The sequence below is a fragment of the Rhineura floridana genome, chromosome 4, assembly GCF_030035675.1.
Source record: "Rhineura floridana isolate rRhiFlo1 chromosome 4, rRhiFlo1.hap2, whole genome shotgun sequence".
NCBI classification, from domain to species: Eukaryota; Metazoa; Chordata; class Lepidosauria; order Squamata; family Rhineuridae; genus Rhineura; species Rhineura floridana.
The window spans coordinates 7,854,936-7,875,949 of NC_084483.1; the positions used below are offsets into that span (position 1 = coordinate 7,854,936).

The 21,014-nt window shown below is 39.5% G+C and overlaps 1 protein-coding gene across 1 annotated transcript in view; it reads right to left on the reverse strand.

The window, feature by feature from the left end:
• SUPT3H (SPT3 homolog, SAGA and STAGA complex component) overlaps positions 1-21,014 on the reverse strand; it is a 390,566-nt gene that overhangs the window by 65,791 nt on the left and 303,761 nt on the right. The window contains exons 7-11 of the mRNA XM_061626041.1: positions 19,299-19,374; positions 12,795-12,907; positions 12,212-12,319; positions 11,427-11,612; positions 259-369 (exon numbers count right to left, since the gene is read on the reverse strand). Of these exons, the coding sequence (XP_061482025.1) occupies positions 259-369; positions 11,427-11,612; positions 12,212-12,319; positions 12,795-12,907; positions 19,299-19,374 (594 nt within the window). The remainder of the gene's footprint in view (positions 1-258; positions 370-11,426; positions 11,613-12,211; positions 12,320-12,794; positions 12,908-19,298; positions 19,375-21,014) is intronic.

Sequence of the window (21,014 nt, forward strand, 5' to 3'; positions counted from 1 at the left end):
CTTCATAGAAACTGAAAATATTCAACAAAAAGAATAATTTATAATGAAAAAGGAACTATTTTTTAAAAAATACGTCTTTCCAAAAGAAGACTGAAAATACTGTTTTATTTCCCAAAAGAATTATGCCATTTTATAAAGAAAAATTATAGTTGCCACAAATTGTTCTCAACAATTCCAAAGCTTCTTCAGTTGACCACTTGAAAATCAAAGTTCTTTAACATTATAAATATAGCTTCTTATGACTCTGTTATTACATACTGTGTATGGGGAAAGGGGTCCAATCTTGTGGCCATAGCGTCGAATGGCCTCTCTGATGTGGGCAGGCTGGATGGCATCGCTCTGAGCCTCTGCGCCACAAGCTGCAGTACTCTGCAACAGGAAAACACATTTGTTCAGACTAAATCAAAAACATACAAGCATACAGTGCATTAATTAAGATAATACTTTTAGAAAATGGACTAGTTCCCCCCTTTTTTCAGGACACAACGGTTGCTGCATACTTTGCATTAAAATAAAATCAAACACCTATTAACAAATCAAAGGGGACTTTTAAATTACCCCTTCCTAGAAGATAAAGAGTACACTATATGTGCCCTTCAAATTTCTACATAGTATTTTAGAACAGAAGATTAAATGCCAAAATTGAAATAATAAATTCTTAAGCATCAGTGCTTGTTGTAAGCTTCCAGCAGTCAAACGTTTGTGTTGGCTGGTGCACGAAACTTCAAAAGTCCATAGAAGAGGTACAAGGGGCCAAGCAGCAACCTCCAACCCTGCCTCCCTCTTTACTTCATTATCAATGGAAGCAACTGATTCACATGTTCATGTCAGGAGAAAAGAAAGATGGAGTGCTGATGCCAGTACACTGAGCCCCAAGCACATCCATAATTTTGGATGCCTCCTATCATCGGTGTGGCAAAGTGGTTAGAGTGTTGGACTATGGGTGTGGGAATGCTGTGGACATATATCTCGACTTTAGTAAAGCTTTTGACAAAGTGCCCCATGATATTCTGATTAGCAAGCTAGCTAAATGTGGGCTGGATGGAACAACTATCAGGTGGATCCACAGCTGGCTACAGAATCGTACTCAAAGAGTGCTTATTAATAGTTCCTTCTCAAACTGAGAGGAGGTAATGAGCAGGGTACCACAGGGCTCGGTCCTGGGCCCAGTGCTCTTCAACATTTTTATTAATGACTTGGATGAGGAAGTGCAGGGAATGCTTATCAAATTTGCAGATGATACAAAATTGGGAGGGATAGGTAATACCATGGAATATAGGAACAAAATTCAAAGGGATCTTGATAGGCTAGAGCACTGGGCTGAAAACAACAGAATTAAATTTAACAGGGATAAGTACACCTAGGAAAAAGAAATCAAATGTACAGTTGTAAGATGGGGGATACTTGGCTCAGCAATACTGCATGTGAGAAGGATCTTGGAATTGTTGTTGATCATAAGCTGAATATGAGTTAACAGCATTTTAATTGCTTAATGTTAAGTTAATTTTATATCAAGTTGTTAAACGCTTAAGCTGTCTGTTTTAGGGATTTTATCTGATTTCTTTTTTACTGTATTGTATTTTATTCCTTGCTGTGAACCGCCCAGAGAGCCATAGGCTAGGGGCGGTATAGAAATGGAAATAAATAAATAAATAAATAAATAACACTGTGATGTGGCTGCAAAAATGGCAAATGCCATTTTAGGCTGCATTAACAGAAGTATAATTTCCAAATCGTGTGAAGTATTGGTTCCCCTCTATTGGGCACTGGTTAGGCCTCATCTTGAGTACTGCATCCAGTTCTGGACACTGCAGTAGAAGGATATAGACAAACTTGAACAGGCTCAGAGGAGGGCAACGAGGATGATCATGGGACTGGAAACAAAGCCCTATGAGGAGAGACTGAAAGAACTGGGCATGTTTAGCCTTGAGAAGACTGATATGAAAGATTTCAGATACTTGAAAGGTTGTCACACAGAAGAGGTCCAGGATCTCTTCTCAATCATCCCAGACTGCAGGACACGTAATAATGGGCTCAAGTAATGGTAAGCCATATTTTGAGTGAACATCAGGAAAAACGTCCTAACTATTAGAGCGGTATGACAATGGAACCAACTATCTAGGGAGGTAGTGGGCTCTCCAACACTGGAGGCATTCAAGAGGCAGCTGGACCTGTCCTGTATGCTTTAAGTTGGATTCATGTATTGAGCAGAGGGTTTGACTCGAGAGCCTTATAGGCACCTTCCAACTCTACTATTCTGTGAGCAGGGAGCTCAGAGTTTAAATCCACACTGGCTGACCTTAGCCCTGTCATGCCTCTTAGCCTAACCTACCTCACAGGGTTGTTGGGAAGAAAAGAGGGGGAAGAAACATGTATGCCACCTTGAACTCCTTGGAGGAAAAGTGGAATATAAATGCAATACAGTAGAGCCTCAATATAACATGCCTCAATGTACCGCATAATTGGATATATTGTTTTCATGCCCCTCCCTTACAGTAAAATAGCTCAGCAGTTCACATGTCTTTTAAGTCACAAGATCAAAAAACACCGCAGGCTCCCATCCCATCAAACAACTTTCCTCACTTCAGTCCCTGTCTAGGAACCAGCACTATACTTCCTGGCTTTAACCCTTAAGGGTGAGCCTGAGCTGAAATCATCTGGGGAAGGTTTCTCATTCACTCTTACATCAGTCTCTACTCTATTTTTGTGTTTGTTACTGTCAATAGTGAGTCCTTCCGTTTGCTTTCCTGGGTGGTTTTGAGCCATTTCCCCCGTCGGTGCCCTTTTACCCAACCCCCCCATTTCCCACCCTTTTTTCTTCCCGGCAGCTTTCTTCTAGGGATTTATCACTCAATCTTTTTCTCTGCTTTGGTTAGTTCTCAAGCCCTTTTGTTATTGTCTGCGGAGTTTAATTTGTTAAGTTAGTGTTACCTTTCCTGCTTCTTCCTTACCCACTTCCTTGCCAAGTGGCAGTAGCAGCAGTTTTTCAAGGGTTTTTCTCTTTTTCCCTCTGCTGCCCTATATTGGTTACAGGTTTTCTCTTTCTGCTCCCAATTACTGTTTTTATTAGTTTTGGTTGCATCTTCTCCTTCTGCCCCGATCCTCTCATCTGTTTTATTAAAAAAACATTCTAAGTGCCTGCCAGAGCAGTTTTCATTATAATGTGGAAGCCCTATAATGCAGGTGCAATCTTTGTTCCCCAACCCCTGTGGTATACTGAGGTTTTACTGTAATAAAAAGTGACTAATAAATAAGATTATTTATTTATTTATTACATTTATACCCTGCCTTTCTTTTCATGATAGAAACCCAAGGCGGCTTACATATGGTTCCCAGGCGGTCTCCCATCCAGGCACTGACCAGACCTAATCCTGCCTAGCAAAATTCTTCTAGCTTTCCTTGAGATCTTTTTGACCTGCCACCAAAAGTGGCCCAATTTCTTTTCCTGAATGAAATTCTTTGGAAATCCTAGGGCGTTTCACAGCATTTTTAGTTAGCATATCAAAATAACCAGTAAGTATACTTTTGCCTGAGTGCTACAAAATTGTATTTTCCAAACTAAAAATGACCAGCTCTAGTTGGTCATATTAGTCACATATCTTGACCCATGACAGATCATGGTGATAAGTGATATGTTACACATTTTGTGATAAACCACTTTACACTGCAAAACAAAGAAAATTATTTTTTCCTGATGCTCTGGCAGTGATCAATGACTAACTGAAATTTCAATTTACACTCTCTGTGGTCAGGTATGTTTGCTCACAAATGTGCGCAGTGCCAAAAAAAGTAATATTTAGTATTATGTACCTGTTGTGCCAAGCTTACATATATTTTTCCTGCTCAAAGGCTGGTAAAATTCCACCAGAGGAGATTCCTAATGTTTGTTCAGCAATGTTTGCTCTTCCACTTATCTTTAATTCTGTGACTTACGTACTATTTCATTTTAAGCAGCATTTCTCACCAGACTGGAAAACCTAACAAATCCTTCTAGCAAGCTAGGTCATATAGCCAACCTTGATTCTTAAGATCCCTGACACTGTTAATCACAAATGATAAATATTAAGGTGGGGTATTATTTATTATAAGATAGGTAGGTTTCTGAAATATCAATGTTCGTAGCTGTCAATTATTCTAGATATTTTTACCTGTCTTCCCACAGCAGCTCACATAAAATCAAAACAGTAGCCAATGGGGACCAGTTATGAGTAGAGCACAGCAGATACAAATTCAATGATAACTGAACTAGAATGGTCCCAATAAAAAAATTAAAAAAGTTTTCAATTGTATCCAGTGGGGAAAAAACACAGGGCCAGCTGGACCTCCCTGGGAATATTGTGTCACAACACCAATGAGAAGTCTTTTTCTTTAGTTACTAGGCACCTCACCTTTGACAGCGGAGAAACCTAGAGGAAGGCCTCTGAGGACCCTCAAAGCAGGTCCATGTGGGAGGAGGCAGCAATTTGTGTACTAAGGTTATAAGCTGCTTAGGTCTCCGAACTGTTATGTTAGCTACCGCTTTCAAAACTCATGAGATGTGACTGATACTCAGTCCCAGTTAGTCAATTAGTTTCTGTATTTTGAACTATCTACAGTTTCCAAACAGTCTCCATAGGCAACCCTAAATATAATACACTACAGTGATCCAAATGGGAAGATACTAGAGCATGGAAACTGTGTGCAGGCTATCTCTGTCCAGATAGGGTCACATCTGGCATACTAGCCTAAGGGCTTCTGATATTGGGCATGTCTGGCTATCAAACCTGGGCTGTATCACAAACCTCAGGAAATGAGACCACTTTGCAGTAATTCTATATGGAAGGGGAAGCTGACATGGAATGGATATACCACACTGTCAGCTTGAGATCAAGACAGTAGCTTAAGGGTGGCGGCATCTAGATGAAGAATCCACCCTTAGTCCCAACACAGCAAATGCAGCACCTCTGGCAATAGATGTGGCAGGAGAGAAAAACCAGGGCTGTGGAACACCATTGCCTGGGCTATCATAGAGTGACAAAGATACATTTGGCCCCAGCTTGCTATATGTTTGTGACTGTCCTTGTGATCATCAGGATTAGTGGGAACATGTGGAAGAAACATCCAGCCCAACTGTACAGGAAGGCATCCATGACAGACCTCTGGTCCAAACCCGTTGGCTACAATACTGCTTTTTACTGAAGGTAGCAAAAAGTTCATGGTCAACATCCTTCGACACCAGTAAAGGCTCTTCTAGATAGTTTACACTGGTGGCAAGATGCATTGCAATTGGTATGATAGAATCATAGAATAGTAGAGTTGGAAGGGGCCTATAAGGCCATCAAGTCCAACCCCCTGCTCAATGCAGGAATCCAAATCAAAGCATTCCCAACAAATAGCAGTCCAGCTGCCTCTTCAATGCCTCCAGTGTTGGAGGTATGTTGCACTTGGGCACACCCCAGTCCCACAGTTGTAGGGTGAGTGCTAATAGGGTTGTCAACTTTGTACTACCTCATGTTATTGATATAAAAGGTGGTAGTCACACTGTCAGTGGCCAACTGAATTGACTGTGAAGGGATACCTCAAATACCTAGAAGGCCTTGATGATATTGTTGTGCAGCTGCAATTCCACTGAGGACCACAAGGTGTTGATCTTGAGCAAAATGGGAGTCTGATGATCCCATCAAATTGAGATCTTAATTGAGATCTTAATGTCCACGGATCACAAGTGACTACAGAGTACAATGACATTGGGTTTTATCCAAATAAGTCATCGTATTCACACAAAGGCATCCACTTGTGCAATGAAACTTCCTCTCCCTCTCTTCCCACGCCCTCCAAATCTGTCATGGATTTTCCCCTCCAACCCTCTGGAGATGACTGGAGGGGGGAGTGCAGGGGACACATGGGAAGAAGAGAGGGAGGAGAAGTTTTATTGCACTGGTGGAAGGACCTGCACGAATGGGCTAACTTTGTTGGATATAAACCTCAGTATCCAAGATGTACTCCTTAAACAGTGGGCAAAGGACCAACATGTCTATCTGACTGCTTAACTAAGGCCATGGCAGTATCTGTCTCTGACTCTAGCGCTATGAAAGGCTTTGGTCCTGATGGTGGCATAGATCTCAAGTTGTTCTCAAGGCAACTGTTTGCAGGATTATGGAATATGTTAATATTATGCTGTTTAATTTCTCCTTCAGACATCTTCTCCAAGACTGGCTATGGTGAACAGTGCTGGCTGAGCAGTTTTGTATACTTCTACTAAACAAGGAAGAAGGCCACTTAGCTTTGGCCTTTTTTGGCTGTTGCCTCACATCCAGATTCTTCCTCAGCTTGAAGGAACTGAAAAAGTTCAAGTAGAGTACCAAATTTGTCAATACTGAAGTGGCAATAGTTATGCCGAATACAGAAATCAACTCCAATGGAGAGCAGTGCCATGGCTACGCTAGAAGAGTCTACTGTTGTGCTAGTAACCTTGCAGTCCAAGCTGATTCTGAATGAAGATGCTTTGAGAGGAATGTGGGGAGGAGGAAAATATATTTAAAAAACCTTCTCTATTTAGAGTCTCTTGTTATTGCTGTTATGTGCCTTCAAGTTGACTATGACTTATGGTGACCCTATGAATCAGCGACCTCTAACAGCATCTGTTGTGAACCACCTTGTTCAGATCTTGTAAGTTCAGGTCTGTGGTTTCCTTTATGGAATCAATCCATCTCTTGTTTGGTCTTCCTCTTTTTCTACTCCCTTCTGTTTTTCCAAGCATTATTGTCTTTTCCAGTGAATCAGGTCTTCTCATGATGTGTCCAAAGTATGATAACCTCAGTTTCATCATTTTAGCTTCTAGTGATAGTTCTGGTTTAATTTGTTCTAACACCCAATTATTTATCTTTTTCGCAGTCCATGGTATGCGCAAAGCTCTCTTCCAATACCACATTTCAAATAAGTTGATTTTTCTCTTATCAGCTTTTTTCACTGTCCAACTTTCACATCCATACATAGAGATTGGGAATACCATGGTCTGAATGATCCTGACTTCAGTATTCAGTGATACATTTTTGCATTTCAGGAACTTTTCTAGTTCTCTCATAGCTACCTTCCCCAGTCCTAGCCTTCTTCTAATTTCTTGACTATTGTCTCCATTTGGGTTAATGACTGTGCCAAGGTATTCATCATCTTTGACAAGTTCAATGCCCTCATTGTCAACTTTGAAGTTACATAAATCTTCTGTTGTCATTACTTTAGTCTTCTTGACGTTCAGCTGTAGTCCTGCTTTTGTGCTTTCCCCTTTAACTTTCATCAGCATTCGTTTTAAATCATTACTGGTTTCTGCTAAGAGTATGGTATCGTCTGCATATCTTAAATTATTGATATTTCTCCCTCCAGTTTTCACACCTCCTTCATGTTGGCCCAATCCTGCTTTCCGTATGATATGTTCTGCGTATAGATTAAACAAATAGGGTGATAAAATACACTCTTTCCAATTGGGAACCAATCGGTTTCTCCATATTCTGTCCTTACAGTAGCCTCTTGTCCAGAGTATAGGTTGCGGATCAGGACAATCAGATGCAGTGGCACCCCCATTTCTTTTACAGCATTCCATAGTTTTTCCTGATCTACACAGTCAAAGGCTTTGCTGTAATTTATAAAGCACAGAATTCAGTAAGTCTTTCTCCTGCTTCATTTCTGTCTCCTAAGCCCCATTTCCCCACAATTCCTAGTTCTTCTCTGTTACCTGCTTTTGCACTCTAGTCCCCCATGTTTATCAGCACATCTTGTTTTGGTGCGTGATCAATTTCTTCTTGTACTTCTAAGTAAAATCTCTCCAATTCCTCTTCTTCTGTGTTTGCTGTTGGAGCATAGAATTGGATCAGTGGGTCTTAAACTTTTTTGGTTCGTGGCGCACTGTAAAACATATGAAAAATTCCTGGCGCACTTCGTGTACAAAATTAAAAATATATTAATATATTTTAAACTATGAATAAAAATAACTATACAAATGTGTTTCTCCTCATTTTTAAAATATACTTTCATAATATTCGTGGCACACCTAGTCACCCCTTGCGGTGCACCAGTGTGCTGCAGCGCACTGTTTGAGAATCACTGAACTGGATGATGGTTATGTTAATAGATTTCCCGTTGAATCTCATTGATATAACTTGCTCAGACCTTGCATTGTAGCTCCTAATTTCTTTTGCTACATCACTTCTATTAAAGCAACCCAATTTCTTCTTAATTTCTCATTTCCTGCATAAAATATTTTGTAGCTGTCTGATTGAAAATGTCCTATTCCTGTCCATTTTAATTCACTCACGCCAAGTATTGTAATGTTGATACATTCCATTTCTTGCTTGACAATTTCTAACTTTCCCTGGTTCATGCTTCTCACATTCCATGTTTCTATTGTGTGTGTCGTACAACTCTGGACTCTCCTTTCGCATCTGTGCGCATCAGTCTCTGGGCTTCCTTTCAGCTTTCACCCAGCTGCGTCATTAGTCACAGCGCTATTTGTACTTGTCCTTTGTTCTTCCCCAGTAGCTTGGTGAGTGCCTTCTGACCTGGGGGTCTCATCTTCCAGCACTATCTCGTGTTGCATTTTGGATACTCTGTTCATAGGGTTTTCATGGTAAGAGATATTCAGAGATGGTTTACCATTGCCTTCCTGTGAGTTTGGATGCATCTTAGTTTTATGTCTCAGCTTTGACCATTCCACCTTGGGTGCCCCTGCTAGGAGTCTGGCTTCTTGATGGCATTGCTCTCAGCTTCTTTAACACTCTCAAACCCCCTCACCACATTAAAGTGTGCATCCTAGAGGGGGTTAGAGTCTCTACACCAGCAAATTCTGCCTAAAATGGGGAGGCTGAATCCTGATGCCTCCAGAGTCAATGTCTGTCCTTAGTGTGAGAAAGGCTGAACTATGGTACTCTTTATCGCTATGAAATTTCCATGGCAAACAATCTAGAAATTTCCAAAGAGGGACTAGATACTGATAGAAAATGGTGCCAGTAACTGCTAGCTTCTTATGCCAATCTACCACCACTCACCATCCTAGCTTTGACCTTGCACCACTATTTTGAGAGGGAGGATCTCCAGTAATATTGAGGACCTTGGGGTGGAAAGTTTATTGTAGACCATATAATTAGCTATATCTTAACACAAATTAAGAGATGAAGCCTTTGTTTACATTTAGCGTTACATTTACCCCCTTCTGAGTTTCTACTAAATGTTTAACCTGAATGTGTGTGTTTTAAAATTTTTATGAATGGATATACAATTTTATTTAACTCTTCTAAAGCTGCTGCATAGTCAGTTTTGACAACCACACACCGAGCATAGCCAAGGTGTCAAGATAGCCTAGATACAAAATGAAGAATGCTATTCATATTGCCATAGGGTCTATTCCAGCAGTAAAATATTTGGGTTTCACATTCCCTTTATAGATGTCACTCAGCAAAGGAAGAATACTCTGCAACATTATTACTGAATGGATGTAGCATGTGTACATATTTCAAGCTCTGGGTGTTGACTGCTTCTAAAAATAAAGCTACATCCTGTTCTAGGAAACATCACCAAAGATTTTGGGCTCTCTCTGGCTTGAAGTGAGGTTTTCATTGATACACAGATCTTATATAAAATTGGGGAGATTTCTTTTTTCATATATTTTTGTGACAAAAACACTGTTGTACCTTACTTTGTGTTAAAATTAGATCTTAAGGCTGGATAAGTCATGAACTTTTGTTGAGTTGGAAAAAGCACCATAAGATGCCTTTTCACCATAATTTCCATAGGTAACACAACGCTGTGAGCACAAAAAACTCACCAATACCATGTGCTGGAAGCTTACAGGACACAGCATTTTCTTATATGTAAGAAACAGATCATGCTGGGGCACATTCAAAAGATCACATCACCATGTGAATAGAGCAGAGAGAAGTCACCTAAAAAAGCTGTCAGCCCTCAGATAAACAAAAGACTTCCCACCAGACCACATTGGGTATTAAGATCAGCAAAGGGGGCCCTCTTGATAGTTCCACTGCCCTCAAAAGCTCAGGTGGTGGCGGCCTAGGAGAGGGCATTCTTGGTGGCAGCTCCTAAGTTGTGGAACTCTGTGGAACTTCATTGTACAATTTTTGGCAAAGGCTGAAGACATCTCTTTACTGTTTGACACCTGAGAGGTATATTTTTAGAACCCACCCTATTTTTGTGATTGTAAATTGTTTTTAAGTTGTTTTAAAGGATGTATTTTAAGTTGTTATAACCTGCCCTGGGACCTTACTGTGAAAGGCAGGTGATGATAATGATGATGAAAGCAATAATAATGGCACTGGACTCCTTGGAAAAGTAAAATGATAAGTAAATCAAGAGGAGGTAGGTGCTGGATTTGTAAAAAATCAAAGCGGGATTTCATCCATATGTGGTGGAGCTGTGATAAAGCTCAGTGCTATAGGAAAATCGTGGTAGATCTAGTTGAAGAAATGTTTAAAGTAAATGTAGTAGCTGAACCACTGCTGTGTCTATTAAGGCCAGGAAAGTGTCAAATAATATCAGATACAAGTTTTATACATAATGAACATAGCTAGGATACTCTGCTAAAATCTGGAAACAGGACAGCTATCCAAAGAAAATCCATTTAACCAGGAAAACCTGGGAACAACTGGAGGTTATAAAGCTGAGATGCGGTAGCCACATAAACCAGTAATGGAGAAATGGCTAAGTAATCTCCTAAAATAATGATTATTAAAAAAGAACTGGGGTTAGATGATATAGGAGTAAGCTGTAGGCTGCGATAATTTAAAGAACATAAGGTGTATGTTTATATCAATTATAATTATTACAGTTAATATTTATAGCAAAATTATTTTTAACTACAATGAACTGATGACTATTTATTTGTATCCAATGTATTTTTTCTTTTCTCTCTCTCTATTTTTTCCAGTATATTTTTGTTATCTGTCTAAAATAAAGAAAATTATAATAAAAGATAACAATAATAATAATAGCATAATCTCCACTATATCTTAAATTTCCATTTGAAATCATGTATTTGGTACTTCAAAGTGGGAAATGTTTTGAGAATGCTCTAGGTCTGACTTTCCTGTACTGAACAGGAAGTTGGACTAGATGTCCTACAAGACCCCCCTCCAATTCTGATTGTATGCTCATTGGCCATCATCTGATGTCTAATCTTTCAGGAACCACTTTGATACCTGGTCCATCTATACATGCTGCAGAGAAAGATGTTAGCATCCTGAGGTAATACAATGGACTGTACCACTTCATATTACGGGTACAGAATACCATTTTGAACAGATAAGATTACTTTTAAATATATATTAAAATAACAGCAGCAACTTGTGTAAAGGGGCTTTAAGTGCACAATAAGGTAATGCTTGAAATATAATTCCTTCATTACTAGCAACCAAGCATCTAAGCACTGTAATTGTAAACCCTACTTTTTTCCTTTTTCTCTGTTTGACTTTTGAGGAATCTTGTCCAATGCTGCCATTCCCCATGGCTGCAGACTGGATTTTTCCAAGGTGTTGTGGGCCTGTTGCTGGAGGGGTGGGTGTTGTTGGTGGTGTGTTTTCAGGAGAGTCTGGATTGGTCTTCATACTTGCCATCTGCCCTAACACGTGCATCTAAAAAAACCAACAGATGACTGTCTATTACTATGTTTTGTTAATATATTTACTGAGCAGTCACACTTTTGGAAGTGCAAGCATTAGCCTAAAACATTTCTAGATCTTGATTAGAAGCTGGGGCAATCCAAGTAAATTTTGTTTAATAACATTTATTTATTTATTTATTTTATTAAACAAAATTTATAGACTGCTTAATGAAAGAAAATATATTTAAGCCATTTGCATAAAATAGTGTAGAATATTTATCAATAATACTGATAAAATCAACATACTTTAAAAACAAGTAGACACAATAAAATTATCAAAAATGCAGATTAAAATCAACAGAATATAAAAAGAAGCACACTTAATAAAATTCCGTGTTTGGGTAAGGTTACCAAAACAAAAATGTTTTTAGCAGGAGAGAATGTCCTCCATTTCCATTTGGCAAACTTGTCCTCATTCTTCCGGGAACAAAGAGGCTTGGACAGAGACAGACTCAAACCACTCTGACTCAGAGACAGGTTCACAACCATCACTGAGAGAATGGGCCTTACTGATATATGCTTATTCTTATGAGAAAATCAATACATTGAAAACGCTAAGTACATATTTACCTCAGTAGAACTAGGATACTGAATGAAAGTCGCAGATATTGCATGGCTGAAGGGGTCACCAGCTTTGAGAGCCATGTCCTGCTTGATCAAAAGGGCCAGATCCACCAGCTAAGGAAATAATGGCAATAAGGTTCAAAAACCCAGAATTATTAACTTGTCTGGCTACTTAATTAACTAAGATCTGCACCATAAGAGGAAATTAAGTTTTCAAGTTTAGGTTTCACTTTAAATCTGGATAAAATTGCAGCCATTATGCATCATGCGCTTGTCATTGCCTTTCACATGTGGCTGGTAATTTTCCAAGTAACTTTCCAATTATTATATAGAAAAGTTGGTACACCTAACATATATTGCACATTATGCTCTGTTAATGTATAGTACCATAGTACCACACTCCACAGCATAGTACAAAATAAATAAAAACCCAAGTATATGGCACCATTAAGGTTATGTGGCAGATAAGAGAGAATAAGGTAAGATAAGAAACAATAAGATAAGAAAGAATTTGGTTTGTTTTTAAAAATTGCAATAACTGGGCATTTCCTCCCTACAATTATCTGATCCGTGTAGTGCACTCATTTACCTGTGCTACAGTCTCATAGGCTAAATAACCCAAAATTTCCATGGCAATAGCATTTGGTTTTATTTCCATACTGCTACAATCCAACCAGTCTCGGAACTTGGAAGCCTTCTTGACTGTGTAAATAAAACACAAAACAACTGTAATGTTAACACTGTCCCCTCTCTTACAGATAGCTACTTATAAACATTAAGAGATACCCCTTGGGCAACAAGGAGCTGAAGTCAGCACTCTAAATCCTGAAAACCTTTGGCTATGATCTAGGAGAGCCAGGATGTAATTAGGCATGAATTACCAATGGCCATATCTGTTTCTTCCAAGGGAAGTCCATAGCTGACATGCTGACTGAAGCTCCTTAATAGCAATCTGGCTATTAAGGCCATCTGAACAGCCAAAAGTAGCATCAACTCCAGGAATAAGTTGCAAATCTGATACTAAAGGGGGAGTGCAATTCCACCCAAAACAGGCTGTATACCTATCTTCACATCAGAAGAAGCTCCAATAGTACCCCTGTATTGGCTGGATTAAAACTGAAGCTTAATCCAGGATAGCTTGACCTCAGTTGTCCATGCCCTTGTGACCTCTCACTTGGACTATTGTAATGTTCTCTACATGGGGCTGCCCTTGAAGATGGTCTGGAGGCTGCAGCTAGTTAAAAATGTGGCTGCATGGTTGGTAAGTGGGGCAACCTGATGGCAAAGTCTTGCTCTGGCTGTTGATGAGCGTCCAAGCCTAATTCAAGGTGCTAGTACTTGTGTACAAAACCCTAAAACACATTGGGATCCAAGTACCTAAAGATGTGACTCCCGCAGTCATCAACCATCTTGGGATCTATGATCGGGATCTATGACCGGTAGGGGACATCTTGGTGGCGGTGCTGCCTCTGACTGTTGCCTGGTTGGTGTTGACCCACGACAGGGTCTTTTTGGTGGTGGTTCCCCCATTTGTGGAATGCTCTCCCTGGTGAGGTGCACCTGTCTTCCTCATTATTGATTATCAGGAGAAATTTAAAAACATTCCTGTTTACCAAGCACTTGATGGCTGAGAGATGCTGGCCATGGCAATCATGAAATTAGTAACTGTGAGGGTAGGTTTTTAAATCTTTCTGGATAGTTTTTAACTGTTTTTGATTAATTTAAATATGTGCTTATTTTATTTTAAATTGTAATGTTTTAATTTGTAGTGTTTTACTTTTTGATATATATCCCAATTCCAAAGAAAGGGAATCCCAGGGAATGCAGTAATTATTGAAATATTCCCTTAATATCCCATGCAAGTAAAGTAATGCTCAAGATTCTACAACAAAAGCTCTTACCATATATGGAGAGAGAAATGCCAGACGTCCAAGCTGGATTTAGAAAGAGAAGAGGCACCAGAGATCATATAGCACACATACGTTGGATAATTGAACGGAATAAGGAATTTCAGAAGAAAATCATCCTGTGCTTTATAGATTACAGCAAAGCCTTTGACTGTGTAGATCATGAAAAACTATGAAATGCTTTAAAAGAACTGGGGGTGCCACAGCATCTGATTGTCCTGATGTGCAACCTATACTCTGCACAAGAGGCTACTGTAAGGACAGAATATGGAGAAACGGATTGGTTCCCCATCAGAAAGGGTGTGAGACAGGGGTGTATTTTATCACCCTATTTGTTTAATCTATATTCAGAACATATCATACGGACAGCAGGATTGGGCCAAGATGAAGGTGGTGTGAAAATTTGAGGGCGAAATATCAATAATTTATGCAGACGATACCATACTACTAGCTGAAACCAGTAATGATTTGAAACGAATGCTGATGAAAGTTAAAGAGGAAAGCACAAAAGCAGGACTACAGCTGAACGTCAAGAAGACTAAAGTAATGACAACAGAAGATTTATGTAACTTTACAGTTGACAATGAGGACACTGAGCTTGTCAAGGATTATCAATACCTTGGCACAGTCTTTAACCAAAATGGAGACAATAGTCAAGAAATCAGAAGAAGGCTAGGACTGGGGAGGGCAGCTGTGAGAGAACTAGAAAAGGTCCTCAAATGCAAAGATGTATCACTGAATACTAAAGTCAGGATCATTCAGACCATGGTATTTCTGATCTCTATGTATGGATGTGAAAGTTGGACAGTGAAAAAAGCTGTTAAGAGAAAAATCAACTTATTTGAAATATGGTATTGGAAGAGAGCTTTGCGCATACCATGGACCACGAAAAAGATAAATAATTGGGTGTTAGAACAAATTAAACCAGAACTATCACTAGAAGCTAAAATGATGAAACTGAGGTTATCATACTTTGGAAACATAATGAGAAGACATGATTCATTAGAAAAGATAATAATGCTTGGAAAAACAACAGGGAGTAGAAAAAGAGGAAGACCAAACAAGAGATGGATTGATTCCATAAAGGAAACCACAGACCTGAACATACAAGATCTGAACAAGGTGGTTCATGACAGATGCCCTTGGAGGTCGCTGATTCATAGGGCCGCCATAAGTCATAGTTGACTTGGAGGCACATAACAACAATAAAACCTGGACTCCTTTGAGAGGTAGGTGAGGGATACAAATTTAATAAATAAATAAATATTTTTTGACAGAGATACATTAGCCATAGTATTCCATGTCTGTTAACTTCCAAACTGGATTGTTGGAATGCACTGTATGTGGGTATGTCCTTGAAGATGACTTGGAAACTTCAATTGGGCCAAAGTGCAGCAGCCAGATTACTGCCTAGGGTTCCATATGGAACTCATATAATTCCTGTTTTAAAACAGCTGCATTGCGAGTTCATTTCTGGGCACGATTCAAGGTGATCACAGTATTTAAAGTCCAGCCTACACGACTTAGGCCCTAAATATCTGAAACACTGCCTCCTTCCCTACAGACCCTCTTGATGTTAAGATCAGCAGAGGGGGCCCTCTTGGTAGTTCCATCGCCCTCAGACGTTTGGGGAGGTGGTGGCTCAGGAGTGGGCATTCTCTGTGGCAAATCCTAGGTTGTGGAATTCCCTTTCCACAAAGGTGTGTCTAGCATTTTCATTCAGTATCTAGCGATGGGGTTTGCTGCCTAGTTCTGATCCGCTTGTATGCTTGTATGCTTGTATGCTGATCGTCCGTCATTTGATCCCAATCCGCCCTTTTTTGTTCTCCCTTGCTTTGGCAATTGTTGATTCGATCCGCTGGTTAATGTTTTGTTTGTGAAAAAAATTGCATAATTTTTAACATAAATTCTTATGTGTTCCGTGTGGTTTATTTTTTCCTTTTTATCACACCTAAACACTGTTACAAATGCATCAACTTAGAAGAAATTATGAAGATAATTATGTAAAATTGGGGATTTTTTTTTTTTAAAAATCCATTGCTAATTACAGCCGTGGCCCACAGCAAAAAATCAGTGCTGGTCCAAAAAGATAGTGTACTGTCAAATTCAGTCAGAATCTGGTACTAAGTCCAATTTAGCGGATATTCCCTCCCAACCCTAGCCTTTGACCTGATACATATATTTTCAGGACCCACCCTATGCCTGTGACTAAGTTGTTTTAAATTGTTTTTAATATTGAATTGTTGTAACCTGCCCTGGGGCCTTAAGATGGGCAGGTAAGAAAATGAAGTAATAATTATAATACCCCTAGACTTTTCACATTTACTGCTCTCAGTACAGATGTCACTCATTCTATCCTCATGCATCTGATTTTTTCTACCACCTGGAGCCTCTCCAGATTCCAGAGATCGAAAGGAGCATTGACAGGACCACCAGTCATGTCAGCAAGTAACCTCTTCAGAATCATAAGGAAACCATAAGGATCCTTCAGTCTTCACCAAAAAAAAAAATGTAATGTACATAATTTAAAAAATGAAATATTAAAAACACTTTTAGATATCCTCAAGAAATGGCAGATACTGTAACCTCAGAAGTGGGCGTTGACATTGTGTATTGATAAGCTCCTAAACCCAAACAGTTTTGAGTTCAAGACACAGATAACCTGACCAAGACACAGATAACCACAGGTATCATGAACTATCTGTGTTCTTAATGAAGTTAGACTAAAGTCCATATCAGCTGAACCCAGCCTTCTATTACCCTCATTAAGTCTATATGGTACCTCTTAGGTTAGCAGATTTAAATAAGATGATTAAAATATATCAGTTATTCTTGTTTTCATGGTGTGTGCGTGTGTGTACATGAATGATTCTATGTTTTTATTTTTAAAAAAATGCTTCATGGTTCAGGAGTTTTTCATACTACTAGTTTGCATGTTGAAGATTTGCATATTGAAGATTTATATTGGTATAGTCTCAATTATAATTTTTAGATGCAAACTGCAAGTACATCATAAGCCTCTCAGATTGTCAGCCTAAACATTTACAGATGTCATGCAGTGATCTAAACTGAGCTCACAAAAAGCCCCACCAAAATAGGGGAAAAAAATCACTTACAGACCAACTTTCCCTCCTGTTTGACATTTACAGAGGATGCAATCTTGAATGTGTCATTTATTTTTCACATTGTGATTTGCAAGGAAATTAGTCATTTCTCCAAATCTAATGCTTGTTATGGAAAACAAGATTAAGTGGCTTTTATTGTGCTTCCATAATGCAATGTCATGTGTTATTATGTCATGCTTTTTACAAACTCTTTCACTGTACTCTTTTTCTCTCCCTTTCCAACTTATAACCCATAAGCATCATCTAACTGCTTCTGTAGTGATTTTGTTTTGTATAATGAAGCCCATTAACCTGGGTCCCACAAATATGTCTAATGGGTTGTTTTCCAATGATGCTAACACCCCAATGCTTTCATTGTGTTATTTGGCACAACAGCAGTGTGCACTGATGATTCTTGTAATTTAAAATAAGCTCCACGGAAAGAAGCTACAGATTTTAATTTAGAAAACATGTTTGGTAGAAATGGAAATTCAATTCAATTTGTTAACATTAGTTAATGTGAAATAACTACTAATTAATGAGCAAGTGTTGTGGCACCTACCCTGTGGAACTCCCTACCCTTAAATATTAGACAGGCAGCATCCGTATTGTCTTTCCAACACCTTCTGCAGACCTTCTCCTATTTAAGTAGATACTTGAATCCCAGTAAGATGTTTTTAAAGATGTTTTCTTTGTAAGATGTTTTCAAAGAATTTTAGTGTTTTGTCACAATTATTTGCCACCCTGGGCTCCCTTCAGGAGGAAGGATGGAATATAAATTTAATAATAAATAATTAAATAAAAAATAAATAAGAACTTTTCTCATCACATATTGTGAATTTTCTCACCTTGTGTGACAGACCTCACTAGTAAGGTACAGAAGACTGTTACTCTGAAAAATATCATATCCTGAATGTTTGCTTTAAGAACATAAGAAGAGCCTGCTGGATCAGGCCAGTGGCCCATCTAGTCCAGCATCCTGCTCTCACAGTGGCCAACCAGGTGCCTAGGGGAAGCCCACAAGCAGGACCCGAGTGCAAGAACACTCTCCCCTCCTGAGGCTTCTGGCAACTAGGGTGGCAGAGCACAGCCATCATGGCTAGTAGCCATTGATAGCCCTGTCCTCCATGAATTTGTCTAATCTTCTTTTAAAGCCATCCAAGCTGGTGGCCATTACTGCGTCTTGTGGGAGCAAATTCCATAGTTTAACTATGTGCTGAGTAAAGAAGTACTTCCTTTTGTCTGTCCTGAATCTTCCAACATTCAGCTTCTTTGAATGTCCACGAGTTCTAGTATTATGAGAGAGAGAGAACATTTTTTCTCTATCCACTTTCTCAATGCTATGCATAATTTTATACACTTCTATCATGTCTCCTCTGACCTGCCTTTTCTCTAAACTAAAAAGTCCCAAATGCTGCAACCTTTCCTCGTAAGGGAGTCGCTCCATCCCCTTGATCATTCTGGTTGCCCTCTTCTGAACCTTTTCCAACTCTATAATATCCTTTGTGAGATGAGGCGACCAGAACTGTACACAGTATTCCAAATGTGGCCGCACCATAGATTTATACAATGGCATTATGATATCGGCTGTTTTATTTTCAATACCTTTCCTAATTATCCCTGACTTCACTGAACCAAGCTAGCCATTAGCTCTCTTTACCTGGAAGAAATGTAAATGCTTCCTGTGCAGGCCAAGACCACCCAGAGGAGCCCTAGCTGGCATCTGATTCTGATTCTTGGTTTGGTCTCTGACTCCTGGGTTGACCCCCCTGCCTGTGATCTCAGGCTCCTAGTTCTTAGTTTCTCACTCCTATGCCACAGCTGACTACACACCCATACAGCTCAGATCCAACATCTAGCAATGAGGTCACTGCCACAGGCACAGAAAAATGCAAACACATACCTGCTTTTGCAAAGCCTCCATGCCCTGAGGAGGAGGTTTGGAATGCTTTCTCCCCTTTGTAACTCAGAAGGGGAAGTTGGGAATGTTTCATACTTTATCTATCTGGTCACAATATGCTATGCTGCTAGGTTATCTAAAAATCCCAGTCAGAAACAATATAATTATTGTATAATACTTACAAAAACTCAATTGACGACTTTCAGAGAATTCTGCATATTGGGTTGAGTCCATCATTCTTGCTTGTCTTTCTGCCCTCTGTAAAAAAATATATAAAAAACACTTGTTATCCATATACTTAGCACCACAAAATCCTCACAACTGTAAGTCTGATAGCAACTCTCAACACCAAATTAGTACTGCTAACAGATTTAAATACAAGTTGATGACATTGACACAATCCTGCTGAGTACATGCTCATCATTGCACATTGCATTGCTGACCTCACAGGAAATTGTTTATTACATTTGCAACCTGTCTTTCCTCCATGGCGCTTAGTGACATACCTTCCCCTCCAGACGCCACACACACATACCTTTATTACATCAACTACACAACATACACTATCATATTATGCTGAAAAGACTTGAAATCTTTCACTGGGTCAACCTAGCTTAACTGTAATCCAGACCTTTCTCTTTAGACTTCTAATATATTTATTGCCTGAGCAAAACTGCCAAACATGCTTTACTATAGTTGGTTAAGTACTTTACCTGTTCTGTTCTACAAAACAGCACTCATTGTCTAAATTATGTGCAATTAATTCCACAGTTCTGAACACATTTACTTTGAAGGAAACACCAGTGATTTAAAATGGACCTTACTTGTACATATATTTCCTTAGAACAGCCTTTCCCAACCAGTGTGCCTCCAGATGTTGTTGGACCACAACTCCCATCTTTCCTGACCATTGGCAATGCTGGCTGAGGCTGATGGGACTTGTGGTCCAACAACATCTGGAGGCACACTGGTTGGGAAAGGCTGCCTTAGAATCACTGTGTGGAAGCTTTGCCTTTAAATGGGTAACATCCTAACAGAAAAAAATGGGAGACTTCTCAGTGCCATTTCCCTTCTTTTTTTGCTCTCATTGTCCTTAGCATTATTGGCCCATATTGCTGATGAACGCAATTGGGTAATGGAACCAATGAACAAATTGGCTAACAGAACACTGCCAACTTCCTGTGTGCTAGGCCAAGGATAGTGGATAAAATGATGCAGAGAAGAACGGCACAAAAAAACCACATGAAATTGCCACACACTAGGGTTGCCAGGTCAGAAGCATCCCAAAACCTGAGATTTTAGGGGCGGGCCTGAGTGATGCCATGGGGTGGGCCCGAGTGATGTCATTAAGCATGATACATTAAGCATCAATCACAGTTGCTCGGAGCATACAATTAAAAAAAATATCTGATTGGAAATTAAGCTAGAAATCTTAGCTAAAAGATTGAGCCTGGGTAGGCTACTTGCTACTTAATCTAGCCTACTTGCTTTCGGCAAGAAGGGTTTAAGTGCCTTCAGACCAGGCCAGTCACCAGAAGGCCGCTGTAGGAAGAAAGGAGCCTAGTGTTGTGGGGATTGTTAGATGGGAGCATTTGGGAGTAAAGATGGACGCCCCTGAAGGCTGCAATTCTAAACACACTTACTAAGGGACTAAGCCCCATAGAACTCAACAGGACTTACTTCTGAGTAGATATAGTTTGGATTGTGCTGTTGGTAATGTTTGACTAGGGATTCTCTGCAAAGACATTCATATCCAACAGGGTTGGCAACCCCCTGCCTGGAATCTTTTAATGTGGCTGTTCCAAACTTCTTTACATATTTGACCCTTCACTCCAGAAAGAGGTCTGAGAGATGAGTAAGAGTAAGAAGATTCTCTACCCTTTCTGTCTACCCTGTGG